The sequence below is a fragment of the Suricata suricatta genome, chromosome X, assembly GCF_006229205.1.
Source record: "Suricata suricatta isolate VVHF042 chromosome X, meerkat_22Aug2017_6uvM2_HiC, whole genome shotgun sequence".
In the NCBI taxonomy this organism is placed as follows: Eukaryota; Metazoa; Chordata; class Mammalia; order Carnivora; family Herpestidae; genus Suricata; species Suricata suricatta.
In genome coordinates this window covers 43,860,442-43,887,079 of record NC_043717.1, presented here as the reverse complement: position 1 = coordinate 43,887,079, position 26,638 = coordinate 43,860,442, and the positions used below count along the sequence as shown (strand labels likewise).

At 40.8% G+C, this 26,638-nt stretch overlaps 1 protein-coding gene across 1 annotated transcript in view; it reads left to right on the top strand.

The window, feature by feature from the left end:
- The window catches only part of FAM120C (family with sequence similarity 120C), a 132,694-nt gene extending 106,765 nt beyond the window's left edge, over window positions 1-25,929 (top strand). The window contains exons 7-12 of the mRNA XM_029929656.1: window positions 4,127-4,241; window positions 13,582-13,791; window positions 14,951-15,152; window positions 18,326-18,464; window positions 18,840-18,897; window positions 22,294-25,929. Of these exons, the coding sequence (XP_029785516.1) occupies window positions 4,127-4,241; window positions 13,582-13,791; window positions 14,951-15,152; window positions 18,326-18,464; window positions 18,840-18,897; window positions 22,294-22,548 (979 nt within the window). The 3' untranslated portion in view covers window positions 22,549-25,929. The remainder of the gene's footprint in view (window positions 1-4,126; window positions 4,242-13,581; window positions 13,792-14,950; window positions 15,153-18,325; window positions 18,465-18,839; window positions 18,898-22,293) is intronic.
- Window positions 25,930-26,638: the final 709 nt, after the last annotated feature.

The window sequence follows — 26,638 nt, the reverse complement described above, 5'->3', positions numbered from 1 at the left end:
TTCCATCTATATGAAATGTCCAGCAAGGCAAATCTATGGAGATAGAAGTAGATAAGCGGTGGAATTGAGGAGTGACTGTGTGTGAGCAGGAGGGATCTTTCTGGGGCAACAAAAATATTCTAAAACTCAATTGTGGTGATAGTTGTACAACTCTGTAAATTTACTAAATATTATTAAATTCTACACTTAATGGATGAATTATGGTATGTAAATTCTACCTCAACAAAAAAAATCTTAGGTAAGTTTCTGATATGTAAAATTTTTGCAAAATAAAAAATAGCTTTGTATGATGACAGATGGTAGCTACACGTGTGAGCAGAGCATAATATATAAACTCGTTAAGTCACTAAGTTGTACACCTGAAATTAATGTAACATTGTGTCAACTATACTCAAATGAAAAAAAAATTCTTTTAAGGAAATGAAACAAAAATGTTTTTGAAAAGTGTGTAATGAATGGAGCATTCTCATAATGTTAAGTGAAAAGACATATATATATATATATATATATATATATATATAGTAAAATAGAGAAATTGAGATTTTAGGGGTTAAGAAGAAAGAAGCCAAAATCATAACATGACAGTGGTAATAACTGAATAGTAAGAGTAAAAATTATTTCAGTTTTATTCTTTTGTTTTCTTTATACTTTTTCGTTGCATTTTTTACATTTTCTGAATGATAATAAACTTCAGCTTTTGAAGTCAGAATGAAATCATAAATATTTTTAAAATCAAAAGAATTGGATAAAAACAGAGACTACCATATTTTAAAACGTGTAAAACTTAGGCTAGCATCATACTGGCATGAAAAATAAATATAGAATAAATAGGGTAGAAACAGATCCTTGTACATATGAGAACTTAATATGTGATATGGGGGCCTCATCAAATAGTAAAGGAAGAATTTGACCCTAACTGGCTCAGTTATAAATAATAGTAACCAAGAGTGCTACTATGACAGGCACTGTGTTAGGTGCTTTTACATGCATTTTCTCCTTTGCTTATTATAACCTTTTGAGATGTAGGTAGAATTATCCCCATTTTAGAGATGAGGGAGGGAACTAAAGCCCCTAAGAAATTAAATGTTCTCCCCTCTGTGAGGCCTTCTTGGAGTCTCCCAGGTGAATTTAGTTACTGTTTCCTTGGAGCACCCAAAATAACCTGTTCAACTTGTAAAGTCACATCCTTCTCATTTTATTAGTCTTTCAGTGAGCCTCCTGTCTCCCACACTTGACTACTTTAGGAGCTCCTTTAGATCAGTTTTTCTTTCATAGTAATCAGGATGTGACGGGTACAGTTCAGCTTTAGAGAATTTTGGTTGGTGTGGGTCATCCTTGTTAATGTTAACTTGCAATTTTTCTTGGTTTGATGCTTTCAGTGAGTCCCCTAATAAATATTTACTGATACCTACTCTAGGCCATGTACTATGCTAGATAGTTTATAATAAATATGAATAAGAAATAAGACAATAGATGAGGCCAGACAAAGTCCTAGATCTCATAGGAACTCACATGGGTACTTAAAAAGAATATGTTTTCAGTCAAACATTTGAACCTTATTTATTGTATTTTTCAAATCTTCTGTGATTTTAAATGTATCTAAGGCATATTTTATATGTCATAGTTTAATGGTAGTATGCTAAATTCTTCTATAATTGCATTTCGGTTCATTTTTGTCTATGTTTGCTTCACATTTTGCCAACAAAATAAGATGGAAAGATTAAAAATAACAGAATGGGCAAAGGTAAATCAATGAAGTATAAATCAAAAGAAAGAAACAATATTAATAAATAACATAGTCCCCAAGGCAAAAAAAAATTGAGGGCAAAGGGAAATACTTTATATTGATAGAAGATATAAGCTCAGAATTGTGTATTATATAATACAGCATCAAAAAGTATAAAATAGATTATAAAGTATGAATAAATTTTCAACGTGGAAAATGTGTAGGCAGGGAGGAGGTAGAAATTGTTCTTTCTGTATGGCCCACGAAGATACCTTCTGGAAAGCCCAGTCATTTAGAACTTTATTTGTTTTAAGTTTTTTGTTTTTGGGGTTTTTTTTAATTTTGAGAGAGAGAACAAGAGCGCACAGAGGAGGGGTAGAGGATCTGAAGTGGTCTTTGCCCACAGACAGTGGAGAGGCTGATGTGGCGCTCAAACTCATGAACCTGAGATCACGACCTGAGCCCAAGTTAACCGACTAAGCCACCTAGGCACCCCTAGAACTTAGTTTGTAAAGAAGCAACAGGCCTTGTTGGCATGTTCTGCAGACCCAGAAACATCCTGGAGTTCAGAGAAATAACAGATGGGCTTGAAGAAAGAGTAATGGCAGTAGGGCGGCCTGTGCTGTTGTGATCATTCCGGGTGAGGAAACAGCAGGTTAGAGATTCAAAGCCAGGCTCTTTCCAGGGCACCGTACAGCCTTCTAGTGATAGTAACTGGATCAGAGTCCCCACAGATTCATTCCAGGTGCCACTCAGAAGAGACCAGCCCTTGCTTTAAGGGCCAGCTTTCTGAAGTGTCACATAGCTCCAATAAATATGAATGATCACTGTCTTGTGGGTCTTCAGGGAGCTAACGACATAGACTTTGTACTGATGTAGTTTTTCATCTTCCTGTCTGCATCTCAGTGCCTAGAACAGTAAAACATATTCAGTTCATGAAATTCAGGTCAAATACTCACAAATGAGTACTTATTTATTTTAATTAATAGATTTCTTGTCTTGGAGAATGACCCTCTCATCTAGCCATCTGCTAGAATTCTAGGAACCTTAGACTCTTCCTTTTTCTTTTCCCCTTCCCATAATATGTATGACCAAATCCTATGGATATATCTATGGATTTATCTACTCAGTAGCTCTTGTCTTTGTCCCCTGGCCCTTTCCAACCCCTGAGCCAATGCCTTTGTTCATACCTCTTCAGCCACAGATTACTGTAGTTAACTCCCAACTGGTATCCATGCCTCTGTTCTCTTACCCTATGAGCAAGTGAATACCACTATCCTGCTGATAATCCCTAAGTGTCTTCTTATATTTTCAGAATGAAGGTCCAAATTCCTTAATACTGTCTTTGAGACACTTCATGATCTGGCCTTTTTTTTCAGTTTTATTGAGAAGAATTGATATACATCACTGTGTAAGTTTAAGGCAGACAGCATGATGGTTTCATTTACATATATTGTGAAATGATTACCACAATAGGTTTAGTTAGTTAACATCCATCATTTCATACAGATATTTGAAAAATGAAAAAAATGGCCCCTTATGATGGGAATTCTCATGATCTACTCTATAGTCATCATGTGCATTATCTCCAGCACCCATTTATCTTATAACTGGAAATTCATACCTTTAGATTGCCTTCCTCCAATTCCCCCTCCCCCTTCTGGTAACCACAACCCTGATCTCTTTTTCTATGAGTTCTTTTTTTTTAAGATTCTACTTATAAGTGAGATCACACAGTATTTTTCTTTCTCTGTCTGACTTATTTCACTTAGCATAATGCCGTCATATCCCTCCATATTATTGCAAATGGTAGGACTTCCTCATTTTTTAGGGTTGAATAATACTCTGTTGTATTTGTATATATACCACAACTGCTTTATCCACTCATCCATCAGTGGACACTTAGGTAGTTTCCATGTTTAGCTATTGTAAATGCTGCTGCAGTGAACATGGGGGTGCAGATATCTTTTTGAGTTACGGGACCTGCTATATCATACTGAACTCCATACCTCCACACCTTCATGTATACTGTGCCTTCAACCTAGAACACCTTTCCCCACTTTTTGTTTTACTAATTTCTATAGACCCTTTGAAACCCAGCTTCTGTAACTTTTTTCAGGATTTCCTCCCTCACTCCTTTAGCCTAGCTGTCTTCTGTGCTCTTGTAGCACCCTGTGCATTCCTCTATCTTGGTACTTACCACACTCTCCTGTCATTAATAATGTACATGCATGTCTCCTCTTCCACCTAGACTCCAAGCAACCAAAGGCACAGATGCATTTCCTTTATTCCAGTGGAATTGCCAAAACCTAGCCCATGATAGATTCTTAGCTTAATAAGTATTTGTGAAATGAATAAATGAGCTTTTTTGCCTTTAATAATGATGCTTTTATTTTCTAGGTACATGGTTCAGTGGCCTGGTGGCCGAATCCTGCATCGCCATGAGCTAGACACTTTCCTTGCACAGGCAGTATCTACCCAGCTTTATGAACCAGATCAACTTCAAGAACTCAAGGTGATTTGATTTACTCTCACTTAAATTCCTTCTTTTATGAGCTCAGAAGTTTCTTTTGGCCATTTTTTTCCCCCTGGTGTGGGGTAAAGAGTAAGTTCTATGGGAAAATATTTGATTTATTTTAGCCAATAATGTATGTTTGCTAATAAAACCAAGAGGTACCTGCACCACTGAGAATGGACAGAAAAGATGGATATTGTACATTACAAATAAATTGTGGCCACAAACCATGGTAAGGTTTCTGACTGTTGCAAGATACACTACAGGGGATTTTTCCTGGTGTCCTCTTTTTTGACTCTGAGTAAATGCCTCCCTTTTTAGGAATACTTATTGAATGCTAGAGGGAAGTCTAGAAGAACATAAGGAAGAAAGCAAATTCACTATATAACTGAAGGCAGTAGAACACAGTATAAATTTTTTAATGTTTATTTATTTTTGAGAGACAGACAGAGCTTGAGCAGGGGGAGGGGCAGAGAGAGAGGGAGACACAGATTCCAAAACAGGCTCCAGACTCTAGCTGTCAGCACAGAGTCCACTGCAAGGCTGAAACCACAAACCATGAGATCATGACCTGAGCCAAAGTGGGATGCTTACCCAACTGAGTCACGCAGGATCCCCAGAACACAGCAGTTTAAAAGGCAGGCTCTGAAGCCAGGCTGCCTTGGGTTTGAATCTTGGCTTCATTGCTTCCAAACTGTGTGATTTGGGGCAGGTTGCTTAAACTCTGTTGCTTCAGTTTCCTTACTTGTAGGGATATTAAATAAAATAGATAATCTATGCAAAACACTTAGAACAGTGTCTTGCATATCTTAAGTAAACAGTATCCAATAATACTAGCTATTGATACAAGATACCCCTCTCCTGACTTCAGTAGCCATGGTCTTTTGAGGCCCTAGGATAAACCTGTAAAAGATCTAATCCAATAAGGCTAACAGAATCTTCTTTTAAGTGAGATTAACTAAGGGGAAGACAAAAACAGTCTAAGAAAAACACCGTTGGTTCCACTTTACAGTAAGTGTAATATTGCTTGGCCCTAGGACAATTACTGTCTCCAGATCACATGTAGGAAGGGGACTTGCAAGTACTTCTCCTTTTCCTGTTGAAGCCATCTACCATGCCAACTTGAGATAACAAATATGAACACTTTGATATTTTCTTTATCTTTTGCCATGCATTTTCTACACAGTTGAGGTATTGTGTATGTGATTACATACTGTGTTTCTAAACTAAACATAGCACATATTTTCTATGTCTTAAAAAAGTTTAAGACATTTATTGGGTGCCTGGGTGGCTCAGTCAGTTAAGCGTCTGACTTCAGCTCAGGTCATGATCTCACAGTTTGTGAGTTCAAGCCCCACTTCGGGTTCTATGCTGACAGCTCAGAGCCTGGAGCCTGCTCTAGATTCTGTGTCTTCCTCTCTCTCTGCCCCTCCCCTACTCTCTCTCTCTCTCTCTCTCTCAAAAATAAAAAAATGCTAAAAAATTTTTTATGAAAGGAAATGACTTTACTTATTTTTTATAATAGTTTATTGTCAAATTGGTTTCCATATAACACCCAGTGCTTCTCCCCACAAGTACCCTCTTCCATGACCATCACACCCTTCCCCCCTCTCCCTCCCGCTTCAGCCCTCGGTTCGTTTTCAGTATTCAATAGTCTTTCAATGTTTGTGTCCCTGTCTCTCCCCACCTTTCTTTCCCCCTTCCCATCCCTATGGTCCTATGTTAGGTTTCTCCTGTTAGACCTATGAGTGCAAACATATGGTATCTGTCCTTCTCCACCTTACTTATTTCACTCAGCATGACACCCTCGAGGTCCATCCACTTTGTTACAAATGGCCAGATTTCATTCTTCCTCATTGCCATATAGTACTCCATTGTGTATATATACCACATCTTCTTGATCCATTCATCAGTTGATGGATATTTAGGTTCTTTCCATGATTTGCCTACTGTAGAAAGTGCTGCTATGAACACTGGGGTATATGTGCTCCTATGTATCCGCATTTCTGTATCCCTTGGGTAGATCCCCGCCAATGCTATTGCTGGCGCATAGGGGAGTTCTATCGATAGTTTTCTGAGGAGCCTCCACACTGTTTTGCAGAGCAGCTGCACCAGTTTACATTCCCACCAACAGTGTAGGAGGGTGCCCGTATCTACACACCCTCGTCAGCATCTATATTCTCTTAATTTGTTCATTTTAGCCACTCTGACCGGTGTGAGGTGGTATCTCAGTGTGCTTTTGATTTGTATTTCCCTGATGCTGAGTGACGCTAAGCATTGTTTCATGTGCCTGTTGGCCAACTGGATGTCCTCTTTGGAGAAGTGTGTGTTCAGGTCTTCTGCCTGTTTCTTCACTGGATTATTCGTTTTTCGTGTATGAACTTTGGTGAGTTCCTTGTAGATTTTGGATACTAACCCTGTATCTGATATGCCATTTGCCACTATCTTTTCTCATTCTGTCAGTTTCCTATTAGTTTTCTTGATTGTTTCCTTTGCAGTGCAGAAGCTTTTTATCTTGATGAGGTCCCAATAGTTCCTTGTTGTTCTTGATTCCCTTGCCTTTGGGGATGCATGGAGAAGGAAATTGCTGCAGGTGAGGTCAAGGAGGATGTTTCCTGCTTTCTCCTCGAGGGTTTTGATGGTTTCCTGTCTCACATTCAGGTCCTTTATCCATCTTGAGTTTATTTTTGGTGATGTAGGAAAGTGGTCTAATTTCATTCTTCTACATGTTGCTGTCCAGCTCTCCCAACACCACCTGGTGAAGAGGCTGTCTTTTTTCCGTTGGATACTCTTTCCTGCTTTGTCAAAAATTAATTGACCGTACATTTGTGGGTCCAGCTCTGGGATCTCTATTCTATTCCATTGGTCCATGTGTCTGTTTTTGTGCCAATACCATACTGTCTTGATGATGACAGCTTTGTAGTAGAGGCTAATGTCTGGGATTGTGATGCCTCCCGTTTTGGTTTTCTTCTTCAATATTACTTTGGCTATTCAGGATTTTTTGTGGTTCCATACGAATTTTAAGATAGTTTGTTCTAGCTTTGAGAAGATGGGGATTGCATTGAATGTGTAAATTGCTTTCGGTAATAATGACATTTTAACAATGTTTATTCTTCCAATCCATGAGCACAGAATGTTTTTCCACTTCTTTGTGTCTTATTCAATTTCCTTCTTAGGTCTTCTATAGTTTTCAGCATACAGGTCTTTTATATCTTTGGTTAGATTCATTCCTAGATATTGTATGGTTTTTCGTGCAATTGTGAATGGGATCAGTTTTTTATTTCTGTTTCCGTTGCTTCATTTTTGGTATATAAGAATGCAACCGATTTCTGTACACTGATTTTATACCCTGCAACATTAGTGAATTCATTGATCAGTTCTAGAAGGCTTCTGGTGGACTCTGCTGGGTTTTCCATGTAGAGAATCATGTCATCTGCAAAAAGTGAAAGTTTGACTTCTTCTTTGCCAATTCTGATGCCTTTTTGTTCTTTTGTTGTCTGGTTGCTGATGCTAGGACTTCCAACACTATGTTAAACAACAGTGGTGAGAGTGGACATCCCTGTCGTGTCCCTGATCTCAGGGGGAAAGCTCTCAGTTTTTCCCCATTGAGGATAACATTGGCTGTGGGCTTTTCGTAAATGGCTTTTATGATGTTTAGGTAAGTTCCTTCTATCCCGACTTTCTGAAAGGTTTTTATTAAGAAGAGATGTTGTATTTTGTTAAATGCTTTTTCTGCATCTATGGACAGAATGATATGGGTTTTTTCTTTCCTTTTGTTAATGTGATGTATCACATTGATGGATTTGCGAATTTTGAACCATCCCTGTAACCCAGGAATGAATCCCACTTGATCATGTTGGATAATATTTTTATAATGGTTGAATTCAATTTGCCAGTAACTTGTTGAGTATTTTTGCATCTGTATTCATTACGGATCTTGGTCTGTGGTTCTCTATTTTTGCTGGGTCTCTGTCTGGTTTGGGTATCAAGGTGATGGTGGCTTCATAGAATGAGTTTGGAAGTTTTCCTTCTATTTCTATTTTTTGGAGTAGTTTGAGAAGAATGGGTATTAGCTCTGCTTTAAATGTCTGGTAGAATTCCCCTGGGAATTCATCTGGCCCTGGGCTCATATTCTTGGAAGATTTTTGATAACAGATTCGACTTCGTCACTGGTTATTGGTCTATTCATGCTTTCCATCACTGCTCGTTTGAATTTTCCTAGTGCATGTGCATTTAGGAATTTGTCCATTTTTCTAGGTCGCCCAGTCTGTTGGCATATAATTATTCATAGTAATCTCTAATGATTGCTTGTATTTCTAAGGGATTGGTTGTAATATATCCATTTTCATTCGTGATTTTGTTTATCTGGATACTCTCTCTTTTCTTTCTAAGGATCCTGGCTAGAGGTTTATCAATTTTGTTTCTTATTTCAAAGAACCAACTCTTGGTTTCATTGATCTGCTTGACTTTTCTTTTTTTTTTTTTGGATTCATATTGTTTATTTCTGCCCTGATCTTTATTATTTCTTTTCATCTGCTGGGTTTGGGGGTGCTCTTGCTGCTTCCCTTCTAGTTCCATTGGGTGCTGTGTTATATTTTGAATTTTTGCTGTTTCTAGTTTGTTGAGATTGGCCTGGATTGCAATATACTTTTCTCTTAGGACTGCCTTTGTTGCGTCCCAGAGACTTTGGATTGTTGTATTTTTGTTTTCATTTGTTTTCGTAAATTTTTTAATTTCTTCTGTAATTGCCTGATTAGCCCAATCATTCATTAGTAGGGTGGTTTTTAATCTCCACATTTTTGGATGTTTTCAAGACTTTTTCCTGTGGTTAATTTCAAGTTTCATAGCATTGTGATCTGAAAGTGTGCATGGTATGATCTCAATTTGTTTATATTTATGGAGGCTGCTTTATGCCCCAGTGTGTGATCTGTCTTGGAGAAGATGCCATGTACACTCGAGATGAAGATGAATTCCCTAACTTCTGGATGCAGAGTTCTAAATATATCTATCAATTCCATCTGTTCCAATGTGTTGTTCAGGTCCATTGCTTCCTTAGTGATTTTTTGTCTGGGTGATCTCTCCATTGCTGTCAGTGGAGTATTAAAGTCCCCTGCAATTAGCACAGTCTTATCAGTAAGATTGTTTCTGTCTGTGATTGTTTTATATATTTAGACCCTCCTGAATTTGGTGCATAGATATTTATAATTGTTAGCTCTTCCTGATGGAGAGACCCTGTCTTTATTATATAATGTCCCTCTTCTTCTTTTGTTACTGCCTTTACTTTAAAGTCCAGTTTGTCTGATATAAGTATGGCTACTCCAGCTTTCTTTTGGCTTCCAGTAGCCTGATAGATATTTCTCCATCCCTTTACTTTCAACCTGAAGGTATCTTCACGTCTAAAATGAGTCTCTTGTAGACAGCAGATCATGTATTTTGTTTTTCAGTCCATTCTGCTACCCTGTGTCATTTGGTTGGAGCATTCAGTCCATTTATATTCAGTGTTATTATTGAGAAATGTGGGTTTAGATTCATTGTGTTCTCCATAGAATTCATGTTTATAGTGGTGTCTCTGGCACCTTGTATTCTTTGTAACATTTCCCCCACAGAGTCCCTCTTAGGATTTCTTGTAGGGCTAGTTTGGTGGTGATTAAGTCTCTCAATTTTTGTTTATTTGAGAACACCTTTATCTCTCCATCTGTTTTGAATGACAGGCTTGCTGGATAAAGGATTCTTGGCTGCATATTTTTTCTGTTCATCACATTGAAGATACCCTGCTATTCCTTTCTGGCCTTCAAAGTTTCAGCAGATAGGCCTGTAACCACTCTGATAGACTTCCCTTTGTATGTTAGGGCCCTTTTATCCCTAGCTGCTTTCAGAATTCTCTCTTTATGTTTATCTTTTGCCAGTTTCACTATAATATGTCATGCTGAAGGTCAATTCAAATTATGTCTTAAGGAGGTTCTTTTAGCCTCTTGAATTTGAATGTCTATTTCTTTTCCCAGATTTGGGAAATTCTCAGTTATAATTTGGTCTAGTACCCCTTCAGAATCTCTGTCTCTTCCTCTTCAGGAATTCCTATAATAAGGTTGTTGTTCCATTTGATCGTGTCACTCAGGTCTTGAATTCTCCTTTTCTGCCCCTGGATTAATGTCACACTCTCTCTCACGCGCTCGCTCTCTCTCTCTCTCTCTCTCTCTCTCTCTCTCTTTTTTATTTTTTGGCTTCCTCTTTTGCTATAAATGTGTCTTCTAATTCTCCTATTCTTCTCTCTGCCTCTTCAATCCTAGGTGGCTGCCTCCATTTTATTATTCACCTTATTTATAGCCTTTTTTTAAAAATAATAGCTTATTGTCAAATTGGTTTCCATATAATACCCAGTGCTTCTCCCCACAAGTGCCCCCCACCATAACCATCACCCCCTCCCTCCCTCCCCCTCTCCCTTCAGTCCATGGTTCGTTTTCAGTATTCAGTAGTCTCCCTTGATCTGTGTCCCACACTCTTCCCCACTTTCTTTCCCCCTTCCTCTCCCCCTGGTCCCCTGCCAGGTCTCTCCTGTTAGACCTCTGAATGCAAACATATGGTATCTATCCTTCTCTGCCTGACTTATTTCGCTTAGCATGACACCCTCAAGGTCCATCCACTTTGCTACAAATGGCCACATGTCATTCTTTCTCATTGCCATATAGTACTCCATTGTGTATGTGTGTGTGTGTGTGTGTGTGTGTGTGTGTGTATATATATATATATATATATATACCACATCTTCTTGATCCATTCATCAGGTGATGGACATTTAGGCTCTTTCCATGATTTGGCTATTGTTGACAGTGCCATATAGCCTTTTTTTTAAGTCGTCACACCTATTTTGAAAGTCCCTAGTCATTGTATCAGTACATTCTCTGATGCTTTTTTCAAGCCCAGAGATTAGTTTTATGGCAGTTGTTTTCAATTCTTGTTCAGTTATGTTGTTTAGATCTGTTTTGAGCAGTTCTGTGGCTGTGACTTCTTCTAGGAGTTTCTTCAGGGGAGAGTTCTTTCGTTTTGTCATTTTGGCTAGTTGTCTGTCTCTTGTCATTTTTAAAAAGCTCGTTGTGCACTGTGCACCTGTTAGGTTTGCTGTGTTAAAGGAGACTTATTGACTGTCCAGGGCCAGGAAATGTTCCTTTAATGGTGTCTCTCAGTCTCTCTTGTTGTGCCTTTGATTATTTTATTTCCCTACTCAGCGATATTTGGGACTCTCCATCATGTGTACTTTGGCTTGTTTTTTGGGGTAGCCCTGTAAAGGAAAACAGACAGACATACACACAGGGAACAGAAGTATGCAAATGCACAGACAAATCAAACAAACAAACAAGTTACAAGGGGAGAATGGAAGAAAAGAAAAGGGAGAGGAAAGAGAAGAAAAGAAGAGAAGGAAAAAAAAGGGGGGTCAGAGACAACAAAGGACAATGGACAGTCTAAAAGTGTGTAACCAGTCTATGGGAGAGGTAAGGATGATATAAAGGAGAATATGTCTGGATGGCAAGAGAAGAAAAAGAGGGAGAAAGGAAAATAAAAGAGTAAAATTTTTAAAAAATTTTTTAAAAAGTAAAAAGGATAATAATAATAATAATAATAATAGTAAATAAGTCCCCAAAAAAAGCAGCTCCCCCCTAGCAGATACGGTGGGTTGGTGTAGGTAGGTCCTGGGGACTGCTCTTGGAGGCCCCGCCTTGGTGGTTGAGGAGAGATGAATGGTGGCGCCCCAAGCTCCCCTAGATCTAAGTGCTGCAGGCCACTCTTATGAGTCTGATCTCCTTATGCCGCAGTTGAACCAAGCTGTATTTTCCAGGCCCGCCTCGCTTCAAAATCCTAGTCCATGCACTTTTATGCTACCACAGATGAGATGTACTCGCTTTGGTGACTGGCTTCTTACCCGGGATCTCATAGGGGGAGAGTGCAGTTTCTCTTTGTGCAGGCAGGGATTTGCACTGCTGCTGCCTGAGGGGAGGTGTGCTGCAGGAGGCAAAGTGCCCGCCCCCACAGAAGCAGCAGCCAATTCCCAGCCGGGATCCCATAGGGGGTGGGAGCAGTTTCTCCTGTCTCCACTGGGATTCGTGTTGCTGGTGCCTGAGGCACGGGGCACTTCCAGAAATGATATGCTTACTCCAGCAGCTGTAGCCAAAGCATGCGCCCCCGCCTCCTCAGCTGCCAACTCCCTGCCGGGATGGCGTAGGAGTAGGGGCTGGTTTTTCCCTTTTGGCACCTGGGATTCAGGATTCACGCAGCCAGTACCGGAGGAGAAATGTGCTGTGGAAATGAGGTACGCATTTCTGCTCCTGCTGCCGAAGCCGAAGTGGACTCCCCTGGAAATGCAGCCAGCGTGGCCACTGACTCCCTGCCGGTATCATACAGGGGTGGGGGCTGTTTTTTCCCTTGCGCCACCCGGGTTCTGGATTCGGGCTGCCCAGCAGTTATATATGGAGTGAGAGTTTTTCTCTCCCTGGCAGGTTAAACGTTCTTTGTCTCTCAGGGGCTCCACGCACTTTCCCTGTGTTGGGCTGGGGCTCCCATCTCCCCTGCCTCTCTTGGGCTGGCCTGTTTTCCAGTCTCCCCAGTTCGCACTCACTCACTCAGGCATCTTTGAGGTTGTCTTCTTTCTGGAGTCTGTATTTTCTCCTTCCGCTCTTGCAGATGAGAGTAATGTCCTCATTTTGATAGATGGGGTGGAGGAAGTTTACAGAGCTCCCTTCCTCTCCGCCATCTTGGCTCCTCCTTTCTTATCAGCTTTGCATGAGTGTGCCCATTTATTCTATCCTCATCAGCACTGGGTGTTCTTTTTATCTTTACTTTTTAAAATTTTTTCTAACTTGGGGCGCCTGGGTGGCTCAGTCGGTTAAGCGTCCAACTTCGGCTCCGGTCAGATCTCACATTCGTGGGTTCCAGCCCCGTGTCAGGCTCTGTGCTGACAGCTAGCTCAGGGCCTGGAGTCTGCTTCCAGTTCTGTGTCTCCTTCTCTCTCTGCCCCTTCCCCTCTCATGCTCTGTCTCTCTCTGTATAAAAAATAAATAAAACATTTAAAAATAAAATAAAATAAAATAAAATTTTTTCTAACTTGACTGGTAAAAACAAAATGGTTGGTGCCTTTTTAAAGTTTTAAAGCTAATGTCCTTTTTTTCTAATGAGTATCTTTCAAACTCTGTCAGAGAGCAACATGGATAGAAGCTGCTTGTGCACTCAAATGTCTATATTAAAAGGCAACATGCTCAAGTCTAATTTGAATAATTAGCATAACAGGAATGAGAGTAGATGTAAACAATAATGGTTTTTAATAGTAGTTTTTCCTCTGTGGTGGTTTCAGATTGAGAAACTGGATGCCCGAGGGATCCAGCTTGCTGCCCTCTTCATGAGTGGGGTTGACACAGCTCTGTTTGCCAATGATGCCTGTGGCCAGCCAGTCCCTTGGGAGCACTGCTGCCCCTGGATTTACTTCGATGGCAAGCTGTTCCAGAGCAAGTTAATTAAAGCAGGCCAAGAGCGAGTATCCCTGGTTGAGCTCTGTGATGGCCAGGTACCAGCATGTTGGGCAGCTGCTAAAGGCCATCCTTAATCTGCTGTGGGGATGAAGGGCAGTGGGTGAAAATGAGCAGAGACATTGGAGAAGGAGGTAGAAGAAGGAGCAGAATGTGCCTGACATTTACCTAACTGGGTCAAGGATAATCCCAAAGGCCCAGAGTCTGATATGTCAATGTTATAAAATCATAAGCTGGAAAGTGTTTTTTATGAACTCCTAATTTTCCTATTGTTTTCTTACTCTGAATATTTCCTTCCTATGGAATAGGGCTTTCCTGCAATTCTTAGAATTTCATTTCCGTTATTTCCAAAAACTATAAGTCACTTCTGCAAATGGTGCTATCCTTTGTAAAAGAACCATATTTGGAACTAAAAGAGGATAGTGAAGTAGATGATGGAGTAGAAGAAGCAGGAGATTCTTTACAATGAGACCTTAGGGAAGACAAGAAAAGGAACCCTTACTTACTCCTTTATCCTCTTGGGGAGAATGAGCTGAGGGACTAGAGCAGGGGGTAGCAAACTATCTGAAAACTGAAAACTTGAAATTTTTATTCTGATAAGGTTTTATTGGAGCACAGCCACTTCCATTCATTTACATATTGCCTATGACTGCTTTCCCACCACAATAGCAGAGTTGTATAGTCATGACAGAGACCATAGGGCCTACAAATTTTCTCTGGCCCTTTTCAGGACAGATGTGCTGAACTCTAGACTAGAGGCAGGGCTTCTCTTGGACAGAGGTCATGGTCTCTGATCCTGTGTATGGGGAAGAAAGTTATAAAACTTTGTGCATGTCTCTCTTTCACCTAACTGTAACTCTGTTCTATCCCCCTTAAAAAATAACCTAGCCTATTTCTGGTCATGTGAAAGACCATCAATACTTATTGTTCTATTGGTCTCCTGGGACCTAGTCAGTGTGCCTCACAAGGCCTCGGTCAGAGCTAGTGTGGTAGTTTGGTGTCATGTGAAAAGTGGGTCTTTGGTACCAGATAGGTTTCCCTGAATATGGCTCCTTGAGCCATTTAACTCCAGAACTCAGTTCTCTTAATGGGAATAGACTTGTGAGACTGTCCCTAGAGTGCCCAGTACTGTGCCTGAAACATAGACATTAAAAAAAAATAGCAGCTGCTGTTATTAATTCTGTTCTTCATTTGAAGGCTGACCTGGCATCCAAAGTGGAAAAGATGAGACAGAGTATCCTTGAAGGAGTCAACATGAACCATCCACCACCTTCTGCTCTACTTCCATCACCTACTTTTGTGCCTCCCATGGTGCCCCCTCTCTACCCTGTTTCACTTTATTCCCGCGCCATGGGCTCAATGCCACCTCCCCCTCAAGGAAGGAGCCGGGGATTTGCAGGTTGGTACCTACGAATGATGTATTTGTCATCCTCAGTCTGTTTCATAATAACCCATCCAGTAGTTATTGCCAGTCACAGAATCAGCAGTTTCATATATATCTTACCTAATATACTTTCTGTGCTGCGCTGTGCTAGTTTGAAGAGGAGCTTATTAAGAGGGAGGGGTATAGCCTAGGGAAGAAAGTCCGCTGACTTCCCAGACCACACACCATAGTGGTAGTTGGTCCCTAAGGATTTGACTGTCACTAACCAAACTCGTGAAGTAACTGATGTAGAAACCAGGAGCCATTTTATTATTTTTTGAGAACTATAACTCAGATGAACTGGATCATTGTGGTTGCTGGTTAGCTCACTCATTCCCCAAAGGCAGATGTACATAGGAGTTTCCAGAAAGACCAGTAGGAGGTAAGAGTAAATGTCCAGTGTCCACAGACAAACCATAGCTTGATGTACCATTTTGTATCATTTTCACTCTGGGGCCAGACCTGATGCATTTCCAGAAACATGGAGAGAATAAGTCACAGCCCCTGCCCTCCAAGAGATTGCAGTTTAGTGGGAAAAACAAATAACACACACAGACACACACATGTATAAGTATAAATTATGGTGACACCTGAGCTGTGACTTAGTGATGAATACATAGTCATGCTTAGGTAGCTCAGATACTGATCCTAATAATGAAAACAACCTTGGTGAAACAGGATATTTTAATAGGGACATTGTGACATGAAATATCAAAATTCTGAGATCAGGCAGGAATGTCATTGCTGTGGTTCAAGTTGTTTGTTGTTCACTGCTCATCATTTTATTTTTTTAATGTTTTATTTATTTTTGAGAGAGAGAGAGAAACAGACAGCATGAGAGGGGGAGGGTCAGAGAGAGAGGGAGACACAGAATCCGAAGACAGGCTCCCGGCCCTGAGCTAGCTGTCAGCCCAGAGCCTGATGCAGGGCTTGAACCCACAAACCGTGAGATCATGACCTGAGCCTCACCTGGACACTTAACCGAATGAGCCATCCAGGTGCCCCGCTCATCATTTTTAAAATAATAAAGCTGGGAGGTGCCTTGGTGGCTCAGTTTGTTAAGTGTCCTATTCTTAGCTTGGGTTTTGATCTCAGGGTCATGAGTTCAAGCACCAGGTTGGGCTCTGCCCTGGGTGTGAAGCCTACCTTAAAATAAATAAATAAATAAAGCTGGAAGTTGGTCTTAAATTTCAGTAGGGTCACAAAATTCAGTATGCATATTTAGTCCAAAGCTCTACTTGGATGAGCAGTGTGGATGTCTGCTCTATTCAGTCAGGTAATGATCAAGTCTTACAAACCAGGGAGCCAGCCATTCAGTCCATTCCTCAAAGCTAATTTTATAGATCCTTGCTCTCATTCTTTGCATGTTGATTTTATTGTGTCTCAGAAGACAGCCTTAATTAAGGCTAAGTTCTTGGGAGGTCCGTGCCATTGTCCCAGCTCCCAGTGATGCCTAGTCTCCAGTTACTGGTGGTTCATGAAGAGTCTTCTGCCTCCTGAAAGGCCACAGTAAGATCCCCAAATGCAAGTCTTTCTAGCCCTCTTAGGACTAGCTAGTACCCTAGTACCTTAGACATCCACTATTATATGAATGAAGGGCTCTTTACCGACAATCTGCTAAATGAGTGAAGGATTATTTACATTTGGGTTTTTTCCATAAGCTAAACTTAAAAGCTTACTAGAACTGTGGATTCTATGAAGGCATCCTTTTATGCCAAATTACAAAGCTCTACTGTGCTTGTGAGCTCATACACACAGAGTTGGAATTTTCTGTTTTAAGGAGATATCCTCTCTTGTCTTGAATTGGTTCTGGTTTTCAACTGTTGCTATTCTTGCTTATTAATTATAAGTTACTTTCATTTTAGTTTTATTCTTCTCAGTTCAGTTTGGTGGTTTGGCTGATCCTCCATTATGGAGTGATACATACTTGAATCAAAAGTGGTTTGGGCCCACTTTAATATTAACTAACTGAAATTTGAATAAAAGCTTAAAAAGAAAAAGAAAAGTGGTTTTGGTCCAAATAATAAACAAAAAGCAGAATCCAGACCCATAAATAGAGAACAAACTTATGGTTGTCTCAGGAAAGGAAGGTGGGAGGGATGGGCAAAATGGATGAAAGGGAGTGGAATGAGTTATGGAACGAGTAAGTCACAGGAATGAAAGGCACGGCATAGGGAATAGGGTCAATGGTATTGTAATAGCACTGAATGGTGATAGATGGTAGCTGTACTGTGGTGAGTAGAGTATAACTATAGAGTTATCAAATCACTAAGTTGTACACCTGAAACTAATGTAATATGTGATAACTAAACTTTAATGCAAAGAAAAAAGAAAGGAAATAGAAGTGGTATTTGGCTTATAGTTTTCTAATAACTAGGTTTTAAGACATTCATTCTTGGGGTGCCTGGGTGGCTCAGTTGGTTAAGCGTCCGGCTTTGGCTCAGGTCATGATCTCACAGTCCGTGGGTTCAAGCCCCGCATCGGGCTCTGTGCTGACAGCTAGCTCAGAGCCTGGAGCCTGCTTCAGATTCTGTATCTCCCTCTCTCTCTAACCCTCCCCTGCTCGCGCTGTCTCTGTCTCTCAAAAATAAATAAATAACATTAATAAAAAAAATTTAGGACATTCATTCTTTCAACAACTATTGAATACCTACTATGTGCCAGGCTCTGTAGCAAAAATATTAATCATCCATACCCACTTGCTAAACTGGATATGTACATAAGGCACCTGGGCAAATCAATCTGTTAAGCGTCCTACTCTTGATTTTGGCTCAGGCCATGATCTCACAGATCATGAGCTCAAACCTCACATAGGGCTCTGCGCTGACAGAACAGAGTCTGCCTGGGATTCTGTCTCTCCTTCTCTCTCTGCCCCTCACCCGCTTGTGCACACACTTATGCACGCATGCTCTTTCTCTCTCTGTAAAAAAAAATAAATAAATAAACATTTTAAAAAATGAAGTGGATATGTATAGATCTTCAACCCTTGTCCCTAAATTTGTTTCCACTGTGAACCTTCGTTGTTATGACACAGTCTTTATCATAGAGAAATGGAAATAAGCAGAGTAAGTGGGTTGTAGGATTTTTGTTTCCACTTCTTACCCTACCTTGCACTTAATTCATTACTTCCCTTTTTCCTATCTTTCCAGGTCTCCATCCAATCCCTCCCCAAGGAGGAAAACTGGAGATTGCTGGGATGGTTGTAGGCCAGTGGGCTGGCAGCAGGTCCTCCAGGGGCCGAGGCTCTTTTGGCATGCAAGTGGTTTCTGTCGGTGGGCCAGGAAAAGGGTATGTATTCTAATAGGTTGGTATGAGCTAGTGTCAATCAAGGTGCCATTGGGAAAATGCCCACCTATTGAATACTTCCATTAAGGTAAGAGGCATTGACTAACCTTCTATGTTTAAAGCCAGTTTTCAGTTTAGTTGAGCAAACATACACTAAATGCCCTGCCTTGCTGAAAAAGTTTTTGCCCCAGAGGAGGACATGGGACACAGAACAATTCAGTATAATATAGAAATGAGAGAGTTAAAGATTTACAGTGGTAACACAGAGCAGGGGCATTTAACTTAAAGAGGGTCAGACTTCCTAGAGGAGGTGAGTAAATAAGTGAAAATGTGGGCTTTATATGTTCTTCAGATCACATTCCCCCTCACTTTCCATAGGCATGGAAAAGAACAGACTGGTAGAGGATCCAAAGGACACAAAAAAGGAAATAAACAAGTAAGCACCATTCTGAGATTATCTACCTTGTGTTTGATACCTCTTGTCTTTTCGGCTAACTTGCAAAAGATCAGATCAGGCTGGAAAACTATGAGCTTTCCTAGCTACTCCCAACATTTGATTTCATTCCCTTGCTCTCTAGCTGTGAGTTAGTGAGGGTTAGCCTGTCCACACTGTTCCCACAGTGCTGTAGTGTCATCCTTCTCCCTGAGTGAAGCTACAGGTACTGTGTCCTGAGCACCTGGTCCTAGCATAGTATGTGCTACATGCAGCCAGAAAAGGGGCCAAAGTGAAGTTAGTGGGATTGCCAGCTGCTCAGGCTTTTTTGAGGGATTAGAAGAGATGCTTAGAAAATTGGACTTTGGCCTTTGCTAAATATAAGAAGAAAGGAAGTGTTGCCATTTTGCTTATTCTTGATGGTCAAAATGCTGCTAAACTTTCCTCTGATGTAAACCTTGAATTATAACAGTTTCCACTGGTGTTCATTAGACATACCTCTCTCCCCAAACATCATGACCTGAACTCATATCAAGAGTTGGACAGTTGGGGCATCTGGGTGGCTCAGTTGATTGAGTGTCTGGCTTTGGCTCAGGTCATGATATCACGGTTTGGTTTGTGGGTTCGAGCCCCGTGTAAGGCTCTGTGCTGACAGCTAGCTCAGAGCCTGGAGCCTGTCTTCAGATTCTGTGTCTCCCTCTCTCTATGACCCTTCCCTGCTCATGCTGTCTCTCTCTCTCAAAAATAAATAAAACATTAAAAAAAAGAGCTGGACAGTTAACTGGCTGAGTGACCCAGGCACCACAGGATTCTCCATTTTAAGCAAGAGGAAACTGAGGCTCAGAGGGATGAAATATCTTGCCCCAAATCATCCATTAAGTCAATATCCAAGTTGCCATTCCAGCCTGAGCTGATGATTCCAAAATCCTGTGCTGTCCTGATTCCACTATAATATAACAACTCTAATTGTTAGAGAGGCAAGATTCAGACTTAGATCTAGCTGATTCTAATGCATATGCTCTTAACCATTTCTACCAGAGCTTTCTTTCTCTAAGTGTAAGCTAAAAAGGGAAGCCATGATATCAGAAGTTTGCTTGGGGACATGGAATCAAAACAATAATATTAGCTAGAATTTATTGAGTTCTTACAGTATACCAGGCATATCACATGCTTTACAGGGAGTGTCTCATTGAATCCTTATAGGAATGTAAAAAATACATTTTTTTACAAATGAAGAAACTAAGGGAAAAGAAGGGATCATGGATGATCATTAAGTTTCTCATTGCTAAGATTATTGGGGATACTGTTATCTACTCCAGAGGTAGCCTGACCAAGGAAATTCTCATGTTGACTTTGTTTTTAGCTAAGGCATCATCCCTGAACAGAGCTGCTGCTGATTGCCTTGAGGACTCTCCTTTTTCTGTTCAGTCACCCCTTCTTCAGAGTAGGAGATAATCATTCCAGCTTATTAAACCAGCTTACATTATAGTCTCATCTTTTTTTTTTAAGTATTTTTTGTTTGTTTGTTTGTTTTTAGTAACCTCTGCACCCAACATGGGGCTTGGACTCACAACCCCAAAATCAAGAGCTGCATGCTCTTCCAGCTGAGCCAGCCAGGTGCCCCTATAGTCCTGTCTTCTTGAGTTTATTCGCAGGCCACTGGAGTATTGTGTATTTTCGGATTCTTCAGTCACTCACTAGCAATGTTTTGATTTATTTGCTGACTCCCTCAGGCGGCTAATCCATCCATTATATGGATTTTCACTAGTGTCACCTTATTTCCAGGTTCTTGAGCACCACTTCCTTGTAGTGCCTACATTGTTAGGTTTTGGAGCCACATGTTCTAGCTTTGAATCTGGCCTGGCCACTTACCAGCTCTGTGACCTTAAACAAGTAAATTAACTTCTCTGTGCTCTAGTTTTCTTATCTGTAAAATGGAGAAATCAGTATCTACCTCACAGTTATTATGAGTATTAAACAAAATGATACATGTGAAGTGTTTATCACAGAGCCTGTAACATGGGAAGTACCCAGTAAAAATTAATAGTTCTTGCTTATAACTGACTACAATTTCCACAGGTATTAGATTTCCGTTACATATTGTGTCTTAATGGAAAGAACGAAGTCTTTAGAATCAAATAGACTTGGATGCAAGTCTAGGCATGCCAGTGACCTTGGGCAAATCATTTTACTTTCTCAAGCCACATTTATCTTATCCATAAAATGAATGACACAGAGTACCTGGCAGGCCCAACCACTTAGCAATCAGAAGCTGCTATTTTCCTAATAACATTCATGGAGAGACAGCATTACACTGCAAGATAATGCAGTTCATGTCATTAGCATTTCAATAGCAGTCACATTCCTGGAATTCAAAGAAAAACAGGTGACTGTTTTTAGTTATGAAAGATTCTGTGGAATAGTGCACCTAGATCTTCGGTTTAATTTTCCTCTCCTTTCATTTACGTATCCAGTTGTCAGCTTTGGATGGTATTGCATAGCAGTTAAGAGAACAGACTTTAGAAGTTGACCCACCTGGCATGGAATCCTGGCCCCACTAGTTTATTTTCTTCCTTTTATTTTTTTAATTTTATTTCTTTATTTTGAGAGAGAGAGAGCAGGGGAGAGGCAAAGAGAGAGGATGAGAGAGAATCCCAAACAGGCTCTTCACTGTCAATGTGGAGATTGATGCAGGGCTCCATCTCATGAACCATGAAATCATGACCTGAGTGCAAATCAAGGGTCGGACACTTAACTGAGTGAGCCACCCAAGTACTCCCCCAGCCACTTTTTATCTGAGTGTCCTTGATCAAGGTACTTTAATCTTTCTGAGCCTCAGCTTCCTCACCTATAAATGGGGCATAATATCTACCATTTAGGGTTCTAACTAGTATTAGAAAAATACATTATAGGGGCACCTGGGAGCCACTGGGTTGCTCAGTTGGTTAAGCGTCCAACTTCAGCTCAGGTCATGATCTCGCAGTTTATGAGTTCAAGCCCTGCGTTGGGCTCTGTGCTGACAGCTCAGAGCCTGGAGCCTCCTTCAGATTCTGGGTCTCCCCATCTGCCCCTTCCATGCTCATGCTCTGTCTCTCTCTGTCTCTCAATAATAAATAAAAACATTTTAAAAAAAGAAAAATACATTGTAAAGCTTTATAAATGATAACTATGCCATTTTCTTGTCCTCCCGGACTTTGAGTTTCAGTCAAATCCATCTGTGGTCACCCTAAATTCTCAGGACAGTTATCAGAGCACACTTTACTAGGTGTTTACAGCTTTGGGCTTTCCGATGTTTTTGAAGAACTGAAGCAGTTTCTGCAGGCTAGCTTATGAACATGCTTGCAAACTGTCAGACAATCTGAGATTACCATTTCCACTGACTATGTCTGTTTTTGACAGAGCACTTCAGATGGAATTTCTAAATCCCTGGAGCCTCATCAGGGTCGGTCCTACTCACAGATAAATGGAAACAATGGCACATTGATCAAAGAAGAGAAGAGTGATCATCATCTTCCAGCTCCATCACAGTGTGCCTTATCCAGAGACAGCAACGTGTGTACTAATGGTAACCGCTACTTCCCCATGAAGGAGGGGGAGAAGAACTGCTTACGAGAGCAAAAGCTAGGAACTGTGACACAACAGAAGGAGGAGTAATGAGCAGAGATGGCTTCAGCAGATCAGGAAGAGAGGAAAACCTATACTTTTCTGAGTGTAGGCCCAAGTTAGAGGAAGACATAAATGCTTACCCTAGATTTATCCAAAATTTTGTTGGGACATCTATTGTATTCATCTCTTCCCTTTCCCTGTCTTTTTCTGGACCTCCAGACTTCATGGTCTGCTTCTGGGGAAGCTCTGGTCAAAGATGAATGGCAACAGGACTAGGTCGTATTCTCAAGTAGAATATGTAACACCAGTATTCTCTTTGCCTCCCCTGGGAGTGTAGTAAGGCAATGTCTGTCAGAAAGCTGGTATCATCGTGCAAGGCCCTATAGAAAAGCTCCAGCTTTAGTTTTCTGAGTCTTCATCATGTTACTCATTTAAAAAACTCGTGGGATGGTAGGGACTGCTGTCTGTGGCTTCCTACCTTGCTTTTTTCTCTTTGAAGTAGTGAGACCTAGGTATATAATCAGTATCTGCCTTCCTCTCATTCTTTCCTGCCATTCACCTAACCCAGGATTTTGTACCACTGCCTCTAACTCTGGCCTGACAATCAGATAGGTAAATGTTTTCAGGGAAGTGAAATACTATTGGTTATTTTATTTTATTTTATTTTATATTTTATTTTATTTTATACACTTTAAAAACAAAAACTACCAATGGCCTTTGTGCTGGGGGATTCAAGTGAGTCGGAAAAGTATGGGCAGATTTTTCCTGCCTCTGAACTAATGCATTGTTTGTAAAATAGAAAATGTGGTGCAGTTGACCCACTCCCTGCTGCCCACACCCTGAAAGGGTGGGAATCAATGTAATGAAACTGAGTACGAAAGGGAACTTAAAAGATGGTGTGTGCATGTGTGTGTGCATGTGTGTGTGTTTGGGCATGGGTGTGTGGGTATATATGAACGTATGTATCTATATGCATACACATACACTTTATATAAAGAGACAGATCTATTTATCTATACATATTTTATATATATAAATGTGTGTGTGTGTGCGCGCACACACGTGTGCGTGCACACATACCTACATACATGGTGATGTCCCAGAGGATTTACTGAATTTCCCAGAAATGCTTCCACTGCTATGGAGTGGTGGGTTTCAAAAGACTACACTTTAAAATCCATACTGAGTCACAGCCCATTGGTTATGAGAAGATGGGCTTCTCTAAAGCAGACAAAAAGTACTTTCCAGAGATTGCCTGTTCAGAACAACAAATAGTTGGATTGTCACAAGTTTAATCTTGTGCAGAGTCCTCACATCCCATGTAGTGAACAAGAATGTTGGAATGGGGCAGGGGTATAGTCAGGCATTCCCTTCTGCTAGAGCAGCCTATTTCAGAGAAAGGAGATGGGAGGTGATTACCAGGGTTTGCAGCCAATTGGGAGGAAATCTCATCTGGAGCTCCTGGGTCAAACCGGCCTCAGGCTAGAATTGATTATCATGAATCCCTGAAGGAGAGAGGACTAACATTGGAATGATGGAGTAGGGAAGTATGAGGAAATCGACAATTTGGTTTTACATGCCTAGATTGTTTTATTTGTTCATTGACATTTTGACTAATGGATCTTTTCATTTGCTTTGCAAGGAAGACTTCAGAGGACTCTGGCCCAGGCCTTTGGGGGTATTTTGTAAAGGTTCCCAGCCCCTGATGAGGCCAGAATCTGCCTCATCAAAAAAAACAAAAAAGCTGTTCTTCCTTGCTGGAGATACTCTTGAGACAACCAAGGTTGTCCAGTTTCCAGTTTCCCTCCTCAGCAGCTTAAATATGAGGGATGGGAATATGGCTTACAACAGATTAGCATTGTGTCTTCATTGAAGAATTGAGGTTTCCAGCCTCACACATCTCCTTTTGGGCTTTGTGATACTCTTGCCCAAGAAGTACCATTCCTACCGGAATTCACCTGACTAGACTTCTAGCAGGGTTTCTCTCTCTTTTTTAAAAACACCATGCACCTTAATCCACAGTAAGTCCTTGGTGATTTTTTTCCAGACAACCAAAAGGCTGTTTGCTTGCTGCCCACTTACAATGAGCGCATCATGAGAGCTTGAAAACAGTCTCAGACTGTCTAATCCTAGCCTAGCCCAGTTTAAGAGAATCCACAAGTTGTAGGGGAAGGGAGCCCTAGAATGCCTCTCCCCCTGCCCAGACACTTCTTACATAAACCAAAGCAAGATGACAAGAGTGCACACCTAGCAAGATATAACCAGGAACAAAGTGTACAAAAGCCTCCTCTTTGGAATTTGCTCCTTTAATTTGGTCCCCCCTCTTCTCTTGGACCTGCCCAGCCTTTCACAAAAATCTTAAAGGTTAGGATTTCTCTGTCCAGCAAGAGAGGGATTTGGTAGTGAACTTAGACAGCTTGGAAATTTCTGGAACCACAGAGGGAGGGATACTTTGAAGCTCTAAAAATAACCAGAATTACTGAGCTGAGTTAAATTAAATATATAGACTACATTTTCTAATAGGAAATACTTGGACTTATATGGAAAGGTATTTTCTTCAGTTGCTGTTTCTGTGCATCTTGAATCTATTCGACACAATTAAGTGACAGTATTGTTAACTCTCACAGCCTTAAGGCATTCACTGTGAGAAGTAAAATTGCTGCTTTGACAGGGATGATTCCAGTTTGCCAAAAGGCTTGCTTTTCTCCCTTTCTCACACCTCTGCTTTCTCCTAGCCTGGCCCAGAGTGAAATAAGTGGCTCACTTCCAACCTTGATTTTTATTTGGAGTCAGCACTTTGGGATTGAAAGGTCATAGTAAAGAACTATAAAGGGCCATATTCCTGTATTTTAATTTATCTGCCAAAATCTACACTTTTAAAGCCAGAAAGGCTAAAGTTCATTACTGGAAGATAAACTTTGTCTTCCCTGAGGACAAATGGTGAAGGTGGGTCTGATCTCTGCTGTGAGTACCACTTGAAGAGACTGTCATCCTTCACTTGAGGTTCCACTTCTGACTATGATGTGTGTGCCTCTCTCGAACAAAGTCGACAAAGTCGTATAGGAACCCCCAGAAATGACCCCTTGACCTTGTAGAGCCACAAGCAAAAGCACCCTGGTTGTATATAGCCAGACTCCCAAGGACTTGGCAGTTCTTGATTTCTGCTTGGGGTCTTGAAGTCAGCCTAAAACTCCCACCCTTATTCAGCGGCCAGTCTGACCTGAATCAGGCCTTACAAACTTTTTCTCATTTGCATCATTTTCCTTCTGAGCCAGGAGGACTTCAGGTCGACTTTAAAGCCCAAGAAATGATACCTGCTTTGGCCAGTGACATTGGATTTTTGTCTCCATCTTGATTTTCTGGCATCATTGGCCAACTCTCATGAACTTTTTTTGATCACTGAGAAAAACAGCCAGACAAGGCATTAGGGAGGGTGGTTAAGGTGGGGGGGGGGGGGGGGGGGGGCGGAATGCTTACATAGGGTAGGAAGAATGAGGAAGTAACTATTTGGTTATAGTCATCCAGTCCATTGGAACCTTAGAAGGCTCGTGTGGGCATGTCAGTGCTACCCTTTCAGTCTCGAAGACCCTCCACTTCCTCTGAAATGACAATACAAGTAGACCACAGTTTAAAGTAGCTAGTATAATTCTACTAAGGTTTAATCATTATACTTGTTCACTTCCTGATGCGTATTTCCTAAATATGCTTGGGGCTTTGGGGCAAGGGGTTAAGTTTCACTGTTCCATTGTATGTCACTCTCTATTTTTCTTCCTTTTGTGACTTTGGCATCTTTGACTTTCCATTTTCTTTCCCTTGGCTTACTGCAGTAGTCTGCTGGGGCAGGTAGAGCTCAGCGCACTTATTCCCTTCTTACTGCTAATTACCCTCAATATTGTCAGAGGTTACTTTGATGTTCTAAGAAGATAAATTCATTTTTTTCTTTTTACAAAATCATCTTTTCCAAGTTAAAAGCAAAGTACCCCCTGTTCTAGGGTGCCCATTTCAGCTTTTGACATTGCCCTTGTACGTTTTAGATGCTATTTTGTCCATGTTGGTAGTAACTAATGACTAGTGAATTTTCATGTAAATGAAGCAAATTAAAGATTTCAGATTTTATTCATTTCTCATAACCCTGCCA